General features: G+C 41.2%; 1 protein-coding gene across 3 annotated transcripts in view; it reads left to right on the forward strand.

The window, feature by feature from the left end:
- The window catches only part of dpf1 (D4, zinc and double PHD fingers family 1), a 59,118-nt gene that overhangs the window by 15,868 nt on the left and 21,037 nt on the right, over positions 1 to 22,213 (forward strand). For all 3 annotated transcript variants that reach the window (XM_034701976.1, XM_034701975.1, XM_034701977.1), the window contains exons 2-8: positions 11 to 40; positions 2,332 to 2,492; positions 3,877 to 3,984; positions 5,152 to 5,279; positions 8,422 to 8,511; positions 9,464 to 9,542; positions 10,540 to 10,671. In XM_034701976.1, the coding sequence (XP_034557867.1) occupies positions 11 to 40; positions 2,332 to 2,492; positions 3,877 to 3,984; positions 5,152 to 5,279; positions 8,422 to 8,511; positions 9,464 to 9,542; positions 10,540 to 10,671 (728 nt within the window). The remainder of the gene's footprint in view (positions 1 to 10; positions 41 to 2,331; positions 2,493 to 3,876; positions 3,985 to 5,151; positions 5,280 to 8,421; positions 8,512 to 9,463; positions 9,543 to 10,539; positions 10,672 to 22,213) is intronic.

Below are 22,213 nucleotides of genomic sequence, written 5' to 3' on the forward strand. Positions count from 1 at the left end.
CTCCCTGCAGGCAATCTGGAGGTGCAGTCATCAAGAACAGGTAAGAGGGAGGATGAGAGATGGGAGGAGGGAGAGGGGGAGGGAGGAACAAAGAGAGGAATATTACACTGAATGGTAATCAAACTCACACTTGTACAGGTGTAAAGATACAGTGCATGAACTGTCCTCACAGTGAAAAATGTGTTACTGTTCTGCATGTGTGCAAGTGTGTGTGTGTGCGGTTTCAACAGTGTGTGTGGTTGCCAGCTCGTCTGCCGTGACCCAGGTTAATAGGACTGTGCATCTCTGCAGCCTACACACACCACACACACACACACTCACACACACACATGCTGCCCTTGACTTTCCACTCAATGCCCCCTCTGACTTACACACATGCACATACCTGCAGAAGTGTGTGCAGTTTGATGAACACCAACATGCACACACATGCACACATGAATTAAAACCTGTCCATGAAAGCCCACTTGAAGCCCCCACTCCTTTCACTCAAAGAAGTATACACAGAGACAGGAAGCGATGAAGGACAAATACTTCGTTTTAGTTAAGAGGACTTGAGGGTTTCGTTTATTTTGGACACGTTTGTCTTTTACTCCCAACACACGCTTCATCGCAAATCTGTACCTTCCTGCATAATTTAGATTAATTAAATCTGCCTCTCCGCTCATCCCTTTCCCTCCAGACTGATCTTAATGTAAATGGATGGGACATTAACATATAGAAAAAGACAATTTCTTGGCTTATTTAGCGGTGCATTTTACACATGACAGAAGTAACAGCGAGAATAGGGTGTACAGGACGTTTCAGACAAGCAGGAATAACTAGACCCTGGATAAGAGGCATCAAGACCATTTGATGTCCGTGCCCAGACTAGAGAATACGTAGCTGCACATATTTCAGTTGAAAAAATGTTTCAAAGATGTCGATGGGCGTCATTTAAAAGTGAAAGTTTTGTCTGTGACTATTTAAAGACATTGCTTTAACTTAAGTGCTTTGACTAGAAACTTGTTTCCATCACAACATTCATCACACATTTACTGATAAGCTATTTTCTAGTTGCATCTCATATTTAGTACCTACAACGACAGTATAACAGAGCATCACAGAGAGCTGTGGCTGAGTGGAAGAGCTGGTCGTCTCTCAAATGAAAGCACGGCAGTTCTTGTGTCCACATACCGAAGTGTCCTTGGGCAAGCCGCCCCTGGTAACATCCTCTGTCATCAGTGTATGAATGTGGTGTGAATGAGTGAATGTGACATGTCATGTAAGCACTTTGAAGAGCAGAGAAAGCACTGTTTAAATACAGTCCATTTATCATTCATAATTTAGTCATTAACAGAAAACAAAATTAGTAGACAGAAGAGTAACTCGATCGCACAACTGCCTGCATTAAGGTCCAATACTCATCACCATCTGCCGTCGTGCTTTCTCTATTAGCTATTCTTCCATTGGGTATCAATCAACATCAGCAGCAAGGGATTGCTTTGCCTTCGTAGTCATAGTTACACAGCTCATGTGCCAGCTCATGTGCAGCTTTCTTTTGTCTTCTTCTGGGGAATGTTAAAAAATGCTCTTTTTCCGATACCTCTGAACCTTTTCTTTAACATCACACAACCCATAGAGCTCAGTATTCGTGATTATGTATTGAGTTGAAATTACATCTTTGGATAGACTAGATTTCACCTTCAATAGTGTCATGACTTTGTAGAAATGCAGTCAGAAGCCTTTTTTAAATGTAGCCCTGAAATTTTCTTTCCAAAGTTGCATATTCACAATCTTAAAGTTTTCCCCCTCAGACAGACAAGGGAGTAGTGAGGGGTGGGTGGAACCTCGGGAGGCAGAACATGACATCAAAAGTTTACAGAGGAAGCCACAGTGTAATGTTAACAACATGACGGCGGACGTAGCAACAGAGACCTATACGCTGTGATGACACCGCTGGCATTTTATCATTGCTGCGTGTAAACAGACCGATGTGCAGACACCTTTACTGTTCTCATGTTGAAGATTGTTCTCCTTCTCCAACCTTGGATGTTTTTATTCCCCCGTTATGTGTCACTCTTCTGGGTTGGAAATTGTAAATTAAATTGTTTGCACCGGTCGCATGATATAAAAGTGAGCCCCCCCCCCTCTTACTCAATCTCCCATGTTGAATTTCCCTTACATCAGTTTATCTTGACTTTCTCTGGGCGTTTTAGAGGGGCTGGTAGGTAAAATTCCAGGTAAAGTTGGGATGGAATAATTAGGCTGTTTTGTATTCACACGCTCAGCCCACCCTGACCCTAACACACCGTCCTCTTTTCTTACCTCCTCCTCTCTTATTCTTCTCAGTCTTGGTGAGGAGTTCTATAAGGAGGCCATTGAACACTGTCGCAGCTACAATGCCCGTCTGTGTGCTGAGCGCTCCATGCGTCTCCCTTTCCTGGACTCCCAGACCGGCGTGGCCCAGAGCAACTGTTACATCTGGATGGAGAAGAACCACCGTGGACCAGGTGTGTGTTTGTGTGTTTGATACCTGGGCAGAATAAAGCAGACTGATGCTACAGGAGCACTCCAGAGTGCTCTTCTTTGTTGGTGTGTGTGTGTTGTTTAGCAGCTGTTGTGCTACAGAAATTATTCTCTCCAGTCATTTGTCCCGCGGCTTCCTTCTTCCCTCTCCTCTGCTCCTTTCTGTCTCTTTTTCCTCCTTCTCTCCTCTGCCTCATTTCCGCCTCCTCTCTTCCAGGCCTCCTACCTTTCACACCTCAATTTTTTTTTTTACTTCCCCAAAGGGTGTTTCCTCATTGCTTTCTCTGTCTCTGTAACATCAGTGTGTTTTGGCAGTGAATCAGACACCCCTGTAGGCAACGATATGCCGCTGGCACCAACTATTCCAGAGAGAGTGTGATAATGTGAGGTGTGTGTGTCTGTGTATGTGTGTTTGTGAGTGAGTGTGATAACGATCTGAGTTTATAGACTTTGTTTAGTTTGTTCCAGAACAGTGCTTTTGTTTGGTTGTTAGTTGTAGATTAAAACTTAATTAACATTTTGTTGTTTTTAAAGTTTCAACTTTTCCTCTAGGTTAATTTGGGTTGTATCAATTTGAAGTTCTTGTTATTTAGCATAAAAATGTGAAAAACCAAAAAAATAGTATCTTATCATTTAAAACCATATGAGTGACACATTTTGGGTTTGGCAACAATTGTGGTACAATAACAGACAAATGTTTACACATCACATATTTTGAGCCATGAGAGACTGAAATTGTTTCTAAAATTATGATTCATATTAATGTAATTGTGATAGTTTTGATCAGATGTTCATGGTCCCCAGGGGATAATTTTTACTTCTCCCATAGAACCATCAGCACTCATGCATTCGTGATTTAAAATGAAAGGTCTCAACTATTTTTGGATTTTAATTTAACTGGGTTCAGAGTTTTAAAACGAAGGACTATAACTTTGGGATCAGTACTTGAAATACCTGTCAGACTTATACTGCACCCATTACAATCAGCTGTTCTTAATATTTACTGCTTTTTGGTAATCTGGATGTGACTTTTTTGATCACTACCACTCAGAGCCATTAGTAGGGCTTCAGACTGCAAAAAAAGGACCACAACCCATTTTTGAATTTTCATTTAAAGAGTCAGATGTGTGAGAGAGATGAACAAACACAAATGTGCACAAAGTCTGACTTTCATTCATGTAATAATAATGCTCATTGGTTGTTTATTTAACATGGATAAATTTTGTAGAAGAGACTTGATTTGATGCAGGCTTGAAATGGCGATTAGCCCGTATGTTCTTTTTATCTAATCAACCATGTATTTTTTGTCTGACTTAAGGTTGTGAGTTTTTCAACCAAGCTTTGCATCCCTCTCTGTCTGTGCTTCAGGTCACGCTCCAGGTCAGTTGTACACATATCCCGCTCGTTGCTGGCGCAAGAAGAGACGGCTAAACATCCTGGAGGACCCACGGCTTGTACCGATTGAGTTCAAGATTGGTAAATAAAAATAACTTTTTTGGATAGGACAGAAAAGAAATGTGGGGAGTAGAGAGTGGGGGGTGACATGGAACAAAAGGTCAGGGTCAAGAGTAGAACAAGCAACCACTGTATAAGGACTTTTCTTGAGTATCCCATGACATCACACTGTATTCATGTTGCCTTCCACGGGGACTGGACGTCAACAATCAACATGACCCTATCTGCTGTGCTGTAGTAACAGTACAGCATTAAGGCTGGACTGATCTGTTATACTTTAATGTAAATATATCATGAGTATTATTTTTAGCAGACCTCTCCTAAGCCTGCCCTATAGGTGCAGTGAGCCATATTTACCTTCCCATCCTCCTGCACTATCACTAATGGTGTGTTAGGGTTAAACTGAGGCTTTGTAATTGTTTCACCTTCGGCAAAAATAGTGAATTTAAAGTTCATGAAGCTGGGTAGATAAGCCGATATGGTTTAAGATCAACACATTATGGCGGGCACTATTGAGCGTCAAGTGATTAAAACTCTGTATATGGGGCACATGCTATTACCACTGAACTAAACCAGCGCCCCATGGAAGAGCACTTTTTGTGCTTTGATTTGTGTCAAACACTGCCCAATAATTTGGAACCATGTAACATGCCAAACGCTTGTATTCAAATTGTTTTGGTTGTCAAAAAATGTTAGCCTGTTATATCAGTTTTTGCTTTTTAGAAAATCATTTTAGAATTCTGTTCATTTTAAAAATATTTCACTGCCACAATAATTGTGGAAAGACGGGCCCCTCACTGGGTCTGGATAACCCTTTTTTTCTACTTCTGAAGTAACTAACACTTGTAGGTCTCCAGCCCCATTTACAACTCTGTGTGAAGTCTGGCCATAATTGTACGTCAAACCAACAGCAGTGTACTCTGGTTCTATTTCAGTTCCTTTTTCAGGCGGATTGCATTCAGAAAATAATGTTTCTTCAAGAAATTTTTAACACCTCCCACAAGCAGTACACAATGATTGGACAAATTGCAAATGATAACTTCAGCTCTCTGCAGAAGCTGAAGTCCTTGTGCGCCATCATGAATAAGCCAAGTTTTGTTTCCTCAGGGCGCTGTCGGCTCAACTGAGCATGTCAGCATGAATGTGAGATCTCTGCTGTTTCCTGATTGTAATTGTCTCACTCGCTAGACTACGAAGCTTCTCTAAAGAAAGAGGGGGGCATCCCAGACGGTCCTGTGCTGGAGTCACTACTCGCCGGGGAAACCCTGGACAAGAAGGTGGAAACCAAGGAGGAGGAGCCAATGAGCGAGTGTCAGGTGAGACTCTTGTTCCTCATTTTCTGCCTCTCTCTCTTTACTATTTTGCTGTTCTCAGTTTCTTCTTATTTTTTTTTCCCCATGTCAGCTGTCTCTCTCTTTTTTATCTGTCTCTGTTACCCTCTGTGTTTGTGTTTCTTTGTCTGTCTCTGCCTTTGTCTCTCTGAGTGTGTTTTGGCGGTGACACAGGCTCCCGCAGCTCTGACAACACCCTCCTGGCAGCGAGTGTGTGCGTGCTTGTGATTGTGTGATTGCACTAAAGCTATACTTGATGTTTCACAGTGGATTCTATTCACGTGTTTTCTGACCAACTTTGTGAAAGCTATTTGAAGGACGTTTTAGGAAAGTTGGTCCGCCCCTTTGTTGTCAACCTTCACACTATGCAGTCCTTTTTTTTTTAAAGTCAAAACCACCTAAACAGGAGTCATGACTTTGGTGTATGAAGTCCCAGGAAAGACCGTAGAATCAAAATAAAAAACAAAGCAAGGCTAGAATAATAACATAAATATAAACCTAAGAACCTCTCCATCATTTTTGACCACTAAATGTCTTTTGACCTGGATGTCATTTAACGTGACCTGAACCTTTTTCCAGCAGCTGAAATTAAAAGGAGATCAATAATGTGCCCTTGGCATCTCGAGCCATTAATGAACACTTTCATTTTCTCTCGTCTACATCATTTTAATTTACATACAAGGATTTTATGTACCAATAGTTCAAACTGCAGCTGCCAGATTATCAACTACATCCAGCAGTCAGGTCCATATCTCCCCTCTTCTTACATCCCTCTGTTGGCTCCTAGTCAAATTCAGAGTTAGCTAGACGGTCCTGTTTATTAGATGCAAAGCACTGCATGACTCTGCACCACTTACATTTCTAATCTTCTTTGGACTGCTTTAAGGGCTTCAAGAAACTTACCTGTAAACAAAAACTCTGCTGTAACTCTCCTTCTCTGTCTGGTGTGTTGGTTTATTTGAGGTTAAACGTTGAGATTTATTTATTTTGCCTTAAGCTCCCTGATTTTATTTCTCCTGTGTTTGTAATGCACTTTGTTACCAAGAGTTTCACGAGTCCTATCTAAATAAAACTTTACCATTTAACTTACTCACTTACTTGCTTACTTCCTAACTTACATACTAAGGACCTACTTACTTACAAATGTACTTACTCCCTTACTTGCTAACGTACTTGCTTATTAGTACAATTACACACTTACATATTTACTAACTACCTTAGTTACTTAGTTACTTACTCACTTACTCACTTAGTAACTTACTTACTTACTTACTGACTTACTTGCTTATCCATTTTACTAACTTAACTGATTTAATAACTCAGTGACTTGCATACTCACTTAGTTTTGTACATACTAATTCACATCCTTATTTACTTACTTTTTAACATAAACCAATCTATTCACATACTAACCTGCAGACTACTTACAGACCTTATTATTTACTAGCTTTATGACTTGGTTGCTTACTGACTTACTGACATATTGACCAAATGACTCACGCTCTTACATACTTGCTAACTGACTCACTGACTTGATGACTTACATACGGTGGCGTACTCAGGGTGTTTGAAGGGCAGGGGCACAACGTTTGAAAGGTCACTTGTTGTACGGCACTAGTATCAAAAGTTGTGATTAATGTAGATTCGTCTCCAGCACCTTTTTGAAAAACCATTGTGGTAGCTCTTCATGTTTCTGTCTTTCCTTCGATTGTGTAATCATAATCATAAGCTGTTTAACAGCACAGGCTTGGTCCTTGCCTGTCAAAAATAATAAAATCTGATAGCCACAGCAAAGGTTTATTTACACATATTGAGCTCTGAGAGTCCTCCTTTAGAAAATATTGAGCATTGGATAGTTGATTTGCTGCATTCTGATGAATATTTATGCAACAATTTGTGGTGGAAATTTGATTATGTGGAAGGAAAATACAAAATTATAAATACTGTAACTTCCTGAATGAAACTCAAATTCTAGTCAGATTGAATCTGTTACTTTTCACAAGGTCATTTTAAAACTGCATGTTGTAATGTGATATAAATGATCTAATGGTAGAATTCTGTTGCCTTATTAGACACTGAATGAAGAAAAGAACATTTGTAGAGTATTACACTCTTATAGCAAGCCTTGCATAGCAACAAACCAAGCAACAACCTCAGAGAAATATAGCCAATGAGGAAACAGATCTATAAAATAAGACCTGTCTTCATTATTACTATACTACATTGCAGCATGCTGTAAGTCACACACAAAGTTAGTGCTCATCCGCCTGGACTACTTCACAAGCTAGAGAAAGTTACTCTGAAGTTGAAATAGGCAGCTAATCAATCAGCAGCTGAGTGAGTGGCCCCTCATTGGCCCATTGAGAGTAGAAGTGTTTAGGTCCTCTAATCCAGAGCTTACCCTAACTCCAGCCCAGCTAAGGAGATACCCAGACAGACGACACTTCATCACTCAGCTCCTTTCACACATGAGCCACCTTTACATCAAATGTTCAAGACTTGACTGTCACACAGATGTCCAACATCACTGTCAGTGTAAAATTTGCAGAGGCAAAATGATTGGCAACGCTGATCTAATACTTAGAATTGGAGGTAGCAACAAAGCTAGTGTATGCTTATGTGAAGCCTGGGCTGTTTGCTTCCAAAACACCGAGATGCAGAGTAAAATCACTCACTGAGACAAATATTACGGTGCAGTTGGATTCACTTCAAAGTGCAGGGGTGCTGGTTTAGCTTAGCAATTAAAGCATACACCCTACATACACAGGCTGTGGTCCTTGTCCGGGCGGTAGATGGTTTGACTTCCATCCACGACCCTTTGCTGCATCGTACCCCACTCTCTATTTTCAGGAACTGCTTTTCACACATGCACCTAGCAGTGGGAGATTGTCTGTGCCGGATGTGCTCTGACAACTTGAAACAATCAGTCCTGAAGTTGTGGCAGCTGTTTAGTGTTTTCAGATGGAGGGAGAGGAGCCATTGCTAATGTTAACTGTTGATATCACTATACTATATGAGCTAATGGGTACTGACAGGAGAAATAATGCAAACAGAAGTTTAAAAAAAAGGATTATAAAGAAAATCAGAAACTTACTAGTCCTCTTGCTGTCTTTTTTCTCCTCCATAGAAGCTGCTGGTCGGGGATTTCCCTCATGAGCTTGAGATGGATGAGATGGAGGAAGACGTCCCGAAGCGCAAGAACCGTACCAAAGCACGGGTAAGAAGTTTGTCCGTGACTTCTCAACTGACTAAACAAGCCACCAGATAAATAGTTGTGCTGTCAGGGTTAGTAGGGGAGACAAAGTCTGCAAACTGAGTCCAATCTTGATGTGGAAATAAGTGTTCTGGCTGTCAGACACGGAACAGAAGGAGATCATGTTTAAATTTCACTTTGACGTGACAGCCTATACATTATTCCTTATATACAAGACTAAGAGGGAATCTGCAACATTGTGAAATCTATTTACAAGTAGTTTAAGAGTCCTCAATTACCAGTACCAATAAATGTTAAAGTAAGCATACCTTTTACACATAAAGGGATTACTGAGTGCATCAACAGAATTATCACTGTTTGCCTCTGGTCTGAGTTTATTATAGATATTAGTCAATGTATTTTATAAAGCAAGTCTCACAAGTTGAATCCCCCTATACTTGGTGTCTATTCTTGCAGCAGTAATGTGATCTGACAAACCAACAGTTGTTAAATATATACAGATACAACGATTTAAATCATGCCGGGACAACCTTTTTTTTCTTCCTAACTGCTTTGATTAGATCACAGTTTTTTTCACCCCTCTCTTTTCGGGTATCCTATGGGAAGATAATCAAGTGTTAACAATGTATTCTGAAAATCAACAGCCACACACATACATACGCGCACACACACACGCTCAAATGCAGACACCAGGGTTGCTAATTGGAGCTGTTGCTCCCCTGCTAGGTGTCATCAGCCCCCTCCTGCTTCAAGTGGAGCTTTACGCTGAGAGCAGATGATTAGAATGCAAACGTGTGTGCGTGTGTTTGAGTGTGTGTGTGTAGACTCTTGAACACACATGTGAAGAATATGTGTGCGCATGCCAGAAGTTAGGAAGTTCAAACTTTTTTGTGTTTCTTTATGCACATGTGTTAGCTGATTTCTCACAAGTGTATGTGTGTGTGTTTTTCTGCAGGCCTGTGGGGTTGGAGGCATGAGGAAGAGACAAGAGCCGCCTACCATTGAAGACAGAGACAAGCCTTACGTCTGTGACAGTGAGCGTGGAAACTTTGTGTCCCTTTACCTGCTCCTCATGGAGGCTGATGAGGCTAAACGATCTGCAATGCCTGCAACAATATTCATAGATAGAATGTGCTGCAAGTTCAGAAATGCTGCAAATTCATCAGCACTTGCTAAAATCCAAAACAAATGCAATAGCAAAAAATATTCTGCAGAGGAAAAAATGCATCGGGATACAAAAAGACAAACTACTGCATTAACAACGAATGCACTGTAAATACGTGAACAATGCAAGTCCAAAAACACACAAACACAGAAGACACATGCAGAAGACAAACACTCAGATGGAGACATGACAACGGAGGCGCTCCAGGCTTGTAGGGGCACCCAGTGGAACAGTTTATCAGTGATGTGAACTGTTTAGCCTCGTTACACGTGTTTAGTCAACTGCATGATTAAAAGTCTTCACCCTTGCTAGTCGGCACCAGAATAAATGGTTGGTTGGTGTTGTATGAAGACTGTTTCTTGTTACCACGACCAGAGCGATCATTAACAAACCTAAGCACATGAATGTTAACTTGCAAGGAGGACCAAAGGCTGGTGCTGCTAGCTATAATGTGAGCCACACTCAGCAAACCCATTGACACTGTTTACCCACAGAGTCTGTGTAGCCAGGTCAGGCCTGGAGCACTTCCAATGTCATGCCTCCATTTGCAGCCTTGTTTTCTGTGTTTGTGTGTTTCTGGATTTGCTCACATATTGGCAGTGTGTTTGCTGTTGATGCAGTTGATTTGTTTTTTGTATCCTGTACTTGTTTTTCATTTGTAGTTAGCCCTTGCATTTGTTTTGAACATTTGCATGTGCCTCTGAACTTGCAGCATATTTCTTTTAATGAAGACTGTTTGGGTGTATTCAGATCAGTTAGCTTTGTTGGTCACTGTATGTTTCTACTTACTTTTATCCTTGAGTTGCACACGCAGAAAGCCTGTTTTTTAATATTGTTGCGTGTATCTGAATGTGTGTTCGTTACAGTCTGTGGAAAGCGCTATAAGAACCGCCCAGGGCTGAGTTACCATTACACTCACACACACCTGGCAGATGAGGAGGGGGAAGAAGATTCTGAGCGACACACACTACCCTTCCAGCGCAAGAACAACCACAAGCGTGAGTCTGCAGTTTGAATTTTAAACCTACTTTAAGCAGTTCAGCTGTCCATCATCATCCATTATTTACCTTGTGTGAAGGGATGCCTTGGCAGGATGATTCTGGGTCCTAAGGCACAGAACCAACCTAAAGCTAATGTTTTTTAAGTTCATATTATTTTATCAATCCCTAATAATCAGAGGAACTATTGATTGAGTTCCCTTTGCCGTATTATAGATAGTAACAGTGCTGACAAGGCTAAATCCAGAGAGTTCACTCGAGTGGATGAAGGATAAGTTTTTCCCCAGTGGAGTGCTGGATTTAGCAGATTTCTCCAGCTCTCACTGATTCCCTTTCAGACTGAATCAGTGACGCAAGTTAAAACTGTGATTGGGTCACCATGAATCATCCAACTTGGCTCTGTTTCCCAACTCCTGACCTGGGTCAAACAAGGGTCAAATGTTGACTTTGGTTAACAAGTTAAAAGTTTGAAAAGGAGTGAGAGAAAGTGAAGACAGAACTAAAACTCTCTAAAGTAATGATTGAATGCAATTCTGTTTAATTCTCTGGTGTTGCAGTAATGTTTTAAGGACATAGTTGCAGCAGGATTTTCTTTAGAGACAGTTACTACATGATAAACCTGCTACTACTTCTTAAGATGAATGGGGACAAATAAGGGTAAAAAATCTAGACCAGTGTCTGGTTTGCATTTCTCATGTTTCTCTGTTTAATGCTGTTTGTCATTTATGACTGTTGTCTCCTGTCTAAAGCTGGAATAAGTGACTCCATATCATAGACTGTGTCAGAGAAGTTGACCTAGCTATCTCATTACTACTATGGTGTCTGTGAACTTTCCTTCTATTGTTTGATTTACCCAATGCCATCTTTTAAGTTTTAGTTTCAGAAGTGACCGTTGACAACAGGTGACACAAACCTTTCTGTTTCTTTTCTGTTTAAAGCTCCCGTGAGGAGTTTTTAGCTGATTATGAAACAGACTGAAATGTATTTTTATGGCCTACAAAAGCAAACAATAACCAGCAGAAAGATGGATGATTTCTTTTAGTAAATTGCTTGTTACCTCTGCTACAATGTAGGCGTCAGATTAAGTGATTTACAACATGCTGCAATAACAGCCTTTGTTTACATTATACACTACAAAGATTTACAGTGAATGATACATTTAAAGGAAGCAGGAGGAGATTTTACTTCAGAAAACAACACTCACACATGTACAGGAGAAGATCTGCAAAGTGATTATTGTTACTGCTTTGTCCACTTTTTTATGACCACCAAAATCGAAGCAATCCGAAAGTTTCTTAGCTTTAAAACGAGGCAATTGTAGCAACTTGTCACAAGTAGGCACGGCCCAAATGCATAACCTGCTTTATCCTGCTTTTTACTGAACAAGCAACTGAAAGCTCAAACTAATACATCGATTCAGAGGGTCATTAGCTCACCTTCTGTATGGTCAAATTTCTTTGTGCAAGTAGTGGAATGTATGATGAAGGATTAGGGCATCATTAAGGAAGAAAAATGTTGGACCTTGAGCATAAAGCTGTATTAATAATAGAATAAAGTCTGGACTTTATGCAGATATAGTCATAAGAGAAAAAAAAAGTGGCACATTTATGATAATAAAGTCATCAAGATAAAAATACAAGATTGATGGTAACACAGTCATGATATTATGAGAATAAAGTCGTAAATTAACAAGAATAAAGAGGAACCAGCCTGGATCACTAGAGCAGGCGCCCCAAGAACAGAGGCCACAGTCCTCATTGCACTGGTGGTTGGATTGATTCCTGGTCTTAACATCTAAGCAAGGGTTAAGTTTTGTTATTATTAGTTGAAAGTCTTCATTTTAGTCTTTTTTGTTATCAGAAGAGCAATAGCTACCTGCACTAAAAGAGAAGCATGCATCTGGAGAGTTTTTACTTTAGTAAAGGTTTCATAGATAATTATATACTGTATACTACATCAACATCTTTTTTTCAGAGTTCTAGTACTTATAACAATGTGGTGCCAAAAAATGAGACATCTTGTTATTTTTTAAACTTATGCCAAAGTAAATGATAACTTCACAAGATGCTTCACATTCCTTATTTTATTACAACTATTAGCTTGATATCATTTTTCTTATATTTTTTCTTCTTTAATGTGGCCCTTATACTCCATCATAGTGTCTCCCCCACATGCTGGCCATTAGAAAGAATGCGGGTTACATTGGCTTCACTTTTCAAACCAGACTACTGAAGCCCCTTATACAGCCATGCTTCTAGCCTGTTGAAGGTTGTACTTGACACTTCAATATTTGCACAGTTGCCCCGAGGCTTTCTTAGCCCAGGGGTTATTTAATGATTTTTAACAATGTAGCATTTAACCTTTTAGTGTCTGGGCTCCTTTAGCCCAGGGCCAAAGTCGCTGCCGTACCTCTTACATTAAAACCTCAAGATGCAGAATCGGCTGCGAACATTCACAGTGAACTGTTTACAGGTTTGTCCTCGTAGTTTATTGTGTTATTTTCCCTTTCTAACTTTGTCATACTCAGGATTGATCCTTCTGTTAAATGAATTGTTAACACCACTCCATCGTTTCTGTCAATCATCACACATCTGAGTTAATGTAAACCTTCATACGGCTTCGAAGACGCATCAGCTCAGTGAGCGATCAAACAACTCTTCAATCAACACTCATCAGCTCCAAACAGCCGTCAGTGATCAAACAGAAGTCAGACACTCAGATTCATGCCAGTAAACTCTACATTGATATTTTATTGTCTACTGTATGAACCTCTTAGTTTATAGCAAACACTTTGACTCCAGCTTCAAAAGGCTTGATGAGTTTCCATAAACGATCTGGTCCTCAATGTCATGCTTGCTTGCTGATGTCTCCAGCACTTATTACCAAGCAGCTTAGGTGTGTATGTTAGTGCAGAGAGGCAGGGGCATTGAAGTTTTGAAGTCGGCCCAGCATCATTATCATTGTGATAATGCTCATGTTTACCAAGTTAGCATACAGATCAGTTTATCTCACCATCAGAGTGTCTGTAGAATTATGATGATGAATAGATAAGAGGTGCCATTAGTCTATGAAGTAAGATCACAATCTGCTCTAAGAGCTCCTAAGGTTTTCCTTTCTTTATAATTGAAGGCTGTATTCCATAATGGTGATCAAATATCAACCATGTCCTGGCGTATGAAGTAAATGAAAAATGGCCACAAAGATGTCATTTCTCACACTTTTTTGTCTTTTTTACAAGCTGTTATCAGGAATAAAGCCTCTCATACATCTTTTACAAGGACACTTGCTCTTACCAAATATTGGTTGGGATATCAGCTCACACAGTGTTATTCCCTGTGGGGCTCTTGGCTTATATTTAACAAGAATAACTGCAGAAAGTAAGTATTAGTGTTATTGAGTTTTGGCAGACTTCCTAAAGCCGTAAAGGGACATAGTGTGACACTTAAAAGGATCTAGGCTTCAGCAGGTGTTCTTACAGTAGAGAACAGTTGTGAGTAGACCACATGTGCTGTAAAACACCTGCTATATGTATCACTGGCAGTGCTGTAAGTGGAAAAAAATAAGTGCTGTTACTCTCGTTATTCACTTCCTGGTGTGTGCATCATGCGGCCAGTATCAGAAAGTCATTAGTGTTAAGTTCTGAATTTCTACAGTTAATAAAATATAAAAGCGAGACCTCTGTGTGTCCTTTTGGAGCCAGGCCAACATCGCTGTCGTCTTCTTTTCACTCAGATTTTCCTTGTTCATGCAACACTGTTGAGACTTGCAAGTTTGCATTCATTTGGTGGTATTCTCCGGCAAAAACACGCAAGTGAGCCTCATGTAATTATGCCCATGAAAGGACACGATGTCACGTAGTGCGGCATGGGTATATTTTAGGTACTATTATGAAGCACAGAGAGAAACTGTAATATGAAGAGGACGGGACAGAGTAACAGCTGGTAAGAAGTCCCATTATAAAGAAAAGGTCCCAGTATGCCAAGGGGTTAAATTCAGAATAGTAGAGTGGACCGGCCCAATTAAAGCACTGATCATGGGTGCCATAATGCCAAGGTCAGACTATGTGATTGATTTTTCAAGTCATTTTTAGGGCCTTTTTGCCCTTATTAGCTAGCTGAAGAGAGACAGGAAATGTGGGGAGCAGGGGAAAACCTGAACTCGAACCAGTGACCACTGCAGCCAGGACTGATGCTTCTGTACATGGGGCGTGCTTAAACCAATGGGCCAACTGGTGTGCCATGACTTATCTAACAGACTACTCTGTGGTAGCTGACCAATCATCACAACCGATGAGATGACGTTGGAAAGAGGAGTGGCTTGGCTACATGACACCCAGGCACCCTGTTTGTCTATCCACGCAACAATGAAGATTATGATGAATGATACGCTAGCTTTCTGCTAATGCTAATTTCTCACAGTTACTCACTGGGTTGCTGGGGTGCATCTACTGTCACCATCATTTCTCTGTTTTCAGACTGTCATGGTAGTCCCTTTGACAACACATCATGTAGGTGGGGATGTTGTTGCCAGAGTTTGACAATCTTTTCCTCTGTCTCATAGCTCTATCTCTCAGCATCAACTTCATTGTTCTTCTTTTGCTTCACCATTTCATTTACGCTCTCGACTCTTGTGCGTGCAGAGTGTGCTTCTTCACTATGACACACTGCACAGGATAAAACGATGGATCCCTGTGGCCATGGGTCCTGAAACCCTACATCTGCTAGATCAGGCTTCAGTCGTGCTTCCAACATGTCGCCTGACCTCAGCATGAGAAAAAAAAAGATGCAAGTGAAAAAAAACAAGTAGAGCAAATATTCAGGCTTCCATAGCCAGGTTACACATCAGTCGTCATATATCTATTCACAGCAGCCAAATCAATTTTTTTTTGTTTCTTTGGGGCTATTTATTCTCTCCCCAGAGGCCAGCTGTCTTTCAGTGTGAGGTTTTTGTTTGGAGTTGTCTTCTGTCTGCAGGTTTTGTTTGTTTCTGAACACTTTTCTAAGGACAATAGTATGTGTTTATCCTGCAGGGGGGTTGTGTTTTGGTCACTAATCAGCAGTTAAATGCCTACAGTTGTTAATACTCTATAAAAGAGAAAGAAAAACCAGAGAAATAGCTGTGGACATTTGAAAAGGGAGTGCAGACGATTCATCTACTGTCTTTGTTCCTCGCGGTCTAGAAACAAGCAATTTGCTCAGAATAGAATGCAGATAAACACACCAAAAAAACACACACATATCCACATTATCTGTGTATGCTGCACTACAACAATGTCCACACTGAAACTATGCTGCCTCACAGTTAATTGGCACTGTTTGTTTTTAAATTGGCCTGTCTGACAGAACAGACTGGCTCAGTGTGTGTGTGTGTGTGTGTTTGTGTGTGTGTGTGTGTGTGTGTGTGTGCACGCGCGTGTGTGTGTGTGTGTGTGTGTATGTGTGTGTGTGTCTGTGTGTGTGGCCATGCTGCAGTCTAAGGTCTCTCCACTTGAGGAGAGCAAGAGAGACAGCATTTGAATTGTTTAATATCCCCCATCACTCCCTCCCAAACAGTCAGTAATCACGCACACACACACACACACACACACACACACACACACACACACATACACACACACACACACACACCCATGCATGCACATAGACATGTATGCAATCACACTAACACAATCTCCCACACACACAATCACACACACACACACACACACACACACGCACACAGCCTCAGAAAATGCAATCTTCTCTGCTGAAATGAAAAAGGAAGCTTAGCCTTTTGGGTGTGTGTCTGTGTTTTGTGTCTGTGTGTGTGTGTGTGTCCACGTGCACTTCCAAGCCTCTGTGAGTGTGTTCACATGTGTGTGCACGCATGAAAGTGTGTTTGCTCCATTATAGCTTTCCCCCAATTTGCTGAGTGTCATGGAGGAGCCTCCACCAGCCTCCACCCTTCGGTATATTGCCACATATGTAATAATATTAATACTGCTCCCCTGAATGAGAGCAGCCCTGCATGCATAATTAATGCTCAGAAAACCTGTCTAGACGCTATGGTATGTAAGCTGCATCCACAACACAAGTGCCACCAAAAACTTATCACAAAAACTATAAAAGTCCGTCTTCTTTTAACCTCTCAGCTCGGTTCCTTCATCCCTGTTTTCCCATCAGTGTGATAAATGAGCGATTATTCCACCAGGAGATGAGATTTCCCTTTCCTTTCCTTCTCTTCCTTCATCTTTCACCTCTTCCCTCTCCTCCACTCACTCTGCATCCTCACTTAACCCTCATCTCCTCTCCCATCTCATTCTGTCTTTCTCTCTATTTCTCCTCTTCTCTCTTGTTTGTGCTTCATCCATCATCCAGCTTTGGGTTTCCTTTCAATTTATTTCTCTGTTTTCTGTCCACACTACCCACCCTCCTCCCCAAACATCACCACCAGAATCTGCCACTACTACACCTACTCATATACGTGGATCCCAGCCGATGTACTATTTACTCAAAAGGAGCAGTATCATTAAAATTCATGACTGCGCCACATACGTGTTCTCTTTCTCTTTTACCATTCTTCTTTTTTTCCACCAAGCAGAAGGTTGGAGAAGGAGGGAGAGAGAGAGGGAAAGGGAGAGTTGGGTGTGAGGTGGTGAGGGGGTGAGGGGGTTGTTTTGGCATTGATGTGATGGCAAGAAGAAGAAGAGGAGGAGGAGAAGGAGGAGGCTGAGGAGAAGTGGATGAATAAGGGGGATGTTTACTTTAGAGGTCGACCCCACAGCGTCCACCTGAAAATTGGTTTTGCTGGCGTGGAGAGAGAGGGAGAGAGAGAGAGAGGGAGGTAAATGAGAAAGAGGGGAGGAGAGAGAGTGAAATAGGGAAAAAAGCAGGAATAAGTTAAATAGATTGGAAAAAGGACACAAACGGAGACAACCTGCAACTGGGAACGAATGAGAGAAACGAGGGAAAGGGAAAGAGAGAAGGAGAGAAAGAGAGGGGCAGAGGGAAAAAAGAGAGGGAGGAGGAGGGGAGGATAGTTGTCATTAAATCCCCCCTCTCAAATCAGAGCCGAGATTCAGAGGCCACTTTATCTGGCCAGACAGACGGTCCTACGGTGTGGAGCAGCAGGGACGCTCTGAGTGTGTGCGCCTGCATTTGTGTGTTTAAAAATTCACTCACTACACACACACACACATGCACACGTACATGTGCATTTCCTTTGGTGTGTGTGTACGTCAGTTTGTGCTTCTGTACAGGCAATCATGCCTAACTTGGAGTGTGTATGTGTGTGACATGTAATTGAGCCCTTTGAAGGTCAGCATCTCTCTGTTCCTGCTCACCATTGTTGGTTGTTGGGTGTTTTTTTTTTCCCCCTCTCCAGTTTTTTTTTTTTGCCTTATGTCTCAAAATGGCCTCCCTGTCCTCCTCCTCCCTGTTGTCTGCAGACAGAGGAGTGAAGGACGAATTTTGATCAACCAACATCAACCCAAAACAACGGCGAGCACCTAAAATGGCCACTCCCAACCCTGCTTCTATTGTCACTCGATGTGTGCACCACAACTGCTGTTTTCCCCCCTCTCTCCTCATCTATCTGTGCGCTACAATTCTTGTCTTTATTACTTAAGCCATTAAATTTCCATCTATGGCTGGGCAGATACAGATGTGTTCCTCTGCTGGGATTAGTCTTTGTCAGTTCACTGGGTCTTTGTAAGCTGTTAAGTCTCTGCATCTAATGCTGTTTGCCACCAAAACTTTCCATACTGGCAGAGGAAAAGTGGAGTGAGACCTTTTTTTATCTATTTTGCTTGAGCTGAAAATTGTCGAAGTTTGTCAAACATCTCCCAAAAAATAATCCCAAACTGTAAGATATTTTTATTACTATTATTTGTCAAAAGTAATAATTTAAAATACTAACAAAAGAAAATGAGCCACTTGAAAAGCTGCATGAAACATAGACGTAGTCTCAGTGCGTCCCCTATTGTTGGTTGCCATGTTGGAAATGTTGACGCAACTTAAATCTTGGTCAACCCAGCAGAAGGTAAAGAGATGAACCTGATACCGGCTTTAGCCTCCAAGCAAAAAGTTAGTTTTTACGTGTGTACAAATAAATTATGTACAAAGACCAAACCATTTTTAAATCCCGGTTGTAAATGTTTATTTCTGCTCAAACAGAGCATCTTAAAATAAGACCTAATAGGGATTCCTTGGCTTTCTCGAACAGCCTCAAGTGGACACTCAAGGAACTGCAGTTTGTTGAACTTCTGCATTGATTTCATTTAAAAAAAAAAAAGACCCTCGGTTGTACCATAGCCCAAAAAGTTTAATTTAACACAAGTCCTACTTCTGACAAAGGACAAAAACATCATAGTTTGGGCTTTTGGAAAGGAACCTGGGGGGACCATGCCATCTCTGTGGTCCATCTGGTCCACAAAAGAAGAAAAAAATGTAATGTATAATCACATCACATTGAATATTATGAGGAGTTTTTAACTGGTTATAAAACAGACTTAAATTAACAGTGAGACCTTTGTGTAACCATTTAAAGCGAACTAAATCATTAGCAAAAAGATTTACAGTTTATGTATCGTAACTTTTAAAGGCTATAACCCTGCAAGGGGGTAGGTGTCAGAATAGGAGAGTTACAGCACAGTGAAGAAAACCTCTTTTTTTTTTACCACTGTTCTTTCTCCACAGCAAATATTCATGATGATTTAAATGTTTGAAGAGCAGTATGACTTACACATGCATAGTACATGTACACAGCATAGATATAAGAGGTATCACAGTATCCACTAGGGTGACAAAGTCAACACAAACACAATGTTCCTTACAGGAGCTATAGATGTAGCAACAAGAACTTAAAAAGTGCAACAAGTCAGCAAATATTAAAAGGTGCATGCAAGCTTTTGCTCATAGCTCATCTGTCTATATCAAGTGGCACCCTCCGGTCTCAAATATGAAGCCCATGTAGAAGTGTTATAAACTGCAGTTCATCAAGCATCCACTTGAGGCTGGCTGCAGAAACACCGGAAACCACATACGTACCAGTTAAAAAAAGACGATCTTTGCAGCATTAATATGTTTACAGCCTGGTTCATGAAACGGCTTGGGTCTACGTAGCTAATTTCTTGATCTGCACACACTGTATGGGGGTGATTTTTTTAATGTGACCGTTCAGAAGATCTTAAGATTACGAGTTCAACATTACTAATATGGCTCCCGCTGACGATTGGCTTCAAAACAGCGCTCAGGAACAGATGGGAGACGTCACATATGCTACGTTCATTATTATACAGTCTATGCTCTATATGCTTTTCATCATGGTTTAATTATCTTTGTTTGCAACATGTCTCCCCTGAATCCAAAAGGAATCCAAGAAGTAGTTTTTTTTCACAACTAAAATGGCACGAGTTAATCTGGGAGGAGCTAACAGCTTGATTGAGCTTCATATGCATCTAACAAAATGGTGTGATATAATCATACAGTGTATAGTAATGATGAACATTATACCAGGCTTCCATCCAGCAGGTAGAGCGTGTGCATGCTGTATGAGGAAGCTTTGCATGTTTGAAAAAATCATTTTTCTTATTTATCATGATGAATTCAAATGTTTGCAGTGTGTTTATGGAGAATGCTCATGTTGCACTGATGATGTATTTGGGTTTTATTTTGCAGCCTAAGTGTGCACAGAGATGTAACTGTATATTAATTGGCATAATGGATGCCTCAATACTTGTCAGCGTGCGAAGCCACGACATGATGCGTGCCTTTGTTTGTTTTTCTATTATTTTTTACAGCTTACGCTTTACTTTAACAAGTTTTCTATCATAATTCCGTCTCATCCACTGCAGACACAAACAGATGTTACACTCGTTTTTGTCTCTTTTCCCCTCGTTGAGATGTCACATGTGGACAGAGAGAGCATGCAGTGCTTTCTGGATGTCTTCTGAACTTTTCACGTACGACGGTGATGCTGCTCAGCTTTCGATTGGTTGATCGGTTGCCGCTGCTGCTACACGGCACAGGAAAGGAAAGGAGAGGAAAGGAAGGGAGAATCGGCTGTTGCCTAGCAATCTGGTTGCCATAGATACCGCCAGGGCTCCCTCCTAAAGAGTACACTGTTATGTACATTGAAAAGAGAGAGAGAGGGAGAGAGAGTACGATAGAGAGGGAGGAGAAGTATGGGGAGAACAGAGAACAGAGGAATAGGAGAATTGGGGGACAGAAGGAGAAGAAGAAAGGAAGTTGAAGTAAAGGAGTGCAGAGAAGGAGAAGATGAGACACGGAGGAGTTCATTAAGAACAACATAAAGAACGAGAGGAGAGAGAAAGAAACAGGCAAAGACAGAAGCAGAGCGAGAAGCAGAGAGTTAAAAAAAAAAAAAAACCTCTTCATGATTCATCATATAGATTCCCCAAGACAGTTGGAGTGGTGAAGGCAGGGTAATATCGGAGTCTGCTTCATTTGGTATTCTGTCTCAACATGCTGTTCTGTGGCTCGCCGGCTGCCTGTTTTGTGGTTCCTCAGTTGTCTTGGCTATGTTTGGATAAGCCTTCCACACCACCACCACCACAACCCTCCCCAACCAGCAAAACCACCCACCACCTCACCCCCATCCCAAATCCACCCTCACCCACAATCCATCTCTATCTGTCTGCTTCTTTTCTCTTTCACTGTCTGCAACTCTCACTGTGAGAGATAGCTTGGAGAGACGGAAATAAGACGCAAAAGTGCTACCGTTTTTCAACACCCTTTTACAATCCTGGTTTGTTTTGACTTATATGCTAATTGGCAGTTAGCACAAGCAGCGATAGCCACCATTAGTGAGCACACAAAGAAACCTGCACCATCTACACACACTTAAACTTCAGTGCAAAAACAAAGACTGGATGCTGATTTCTTCCTTAATGCCCATTTTCTTTTCAACCTGACTGGTCAGTTTTGACATTTCCACATCTCAGTACATGGCCGACACACACTGGAGTGGACCATGTGAGGTTGGGCATGATTCAAACAGGATTTCACAGTCATATTCCCAGCCGGCACTCTCCCTGGAACAAAATAGGATTAATAATTTGCATTTTAACTCTGTATTGACAGGGACACAAGGCATGCTAGTAGAGTGGCTCTTTTTAAGTATGTGCAAATATAAGTGGATGTGCACAAAGTGTAAGTACAGTGTGTGTGCGTGTGCGAGTTGGTGTCTGTGTGTGATTTCTTTTCATGCATGATTTATGCATGGGGCTGTTACAGTATGTGTGTTTTAGATGTGTGTCTGTTTGATAAAATGTGCACATCTGCAGACTGCAGAGAGAGAGAGAGAGAGAGTGTGTGTGTGTGTGTGTTTCTGCAGGTCAGTGAGAGTGATTACAAAGCATCCATAGATCAAGTTTTATTATGCACCAAAACTGCCTCTGTCCTCTTTACTTTGCAATGTCATCTCTGCACACAGGCTCACATTGCACACACACACACACACACACTAATACATGCATCCAGACCCACAATGCACTGGGAGTTACGCAACCTGCTGACTCTGGACATGAGTGAAAGTATTACTT

Source organism: Notolabrus celidotus, chromosome 14 (genome assembly GCF_009762535.1).
Source record: "Notolabrus celidotus isolate fNotCel1 chromosome 14, fNotCel1.pri, whole genome shotgun sequence".
Taxonomy (NCBI): domain Eukaryota; kingdom Metazoa; phylum Chordata; class Actinopteri; order Labriformes; family Labridae; genus Notolabrus; species Notolabrus celidotus.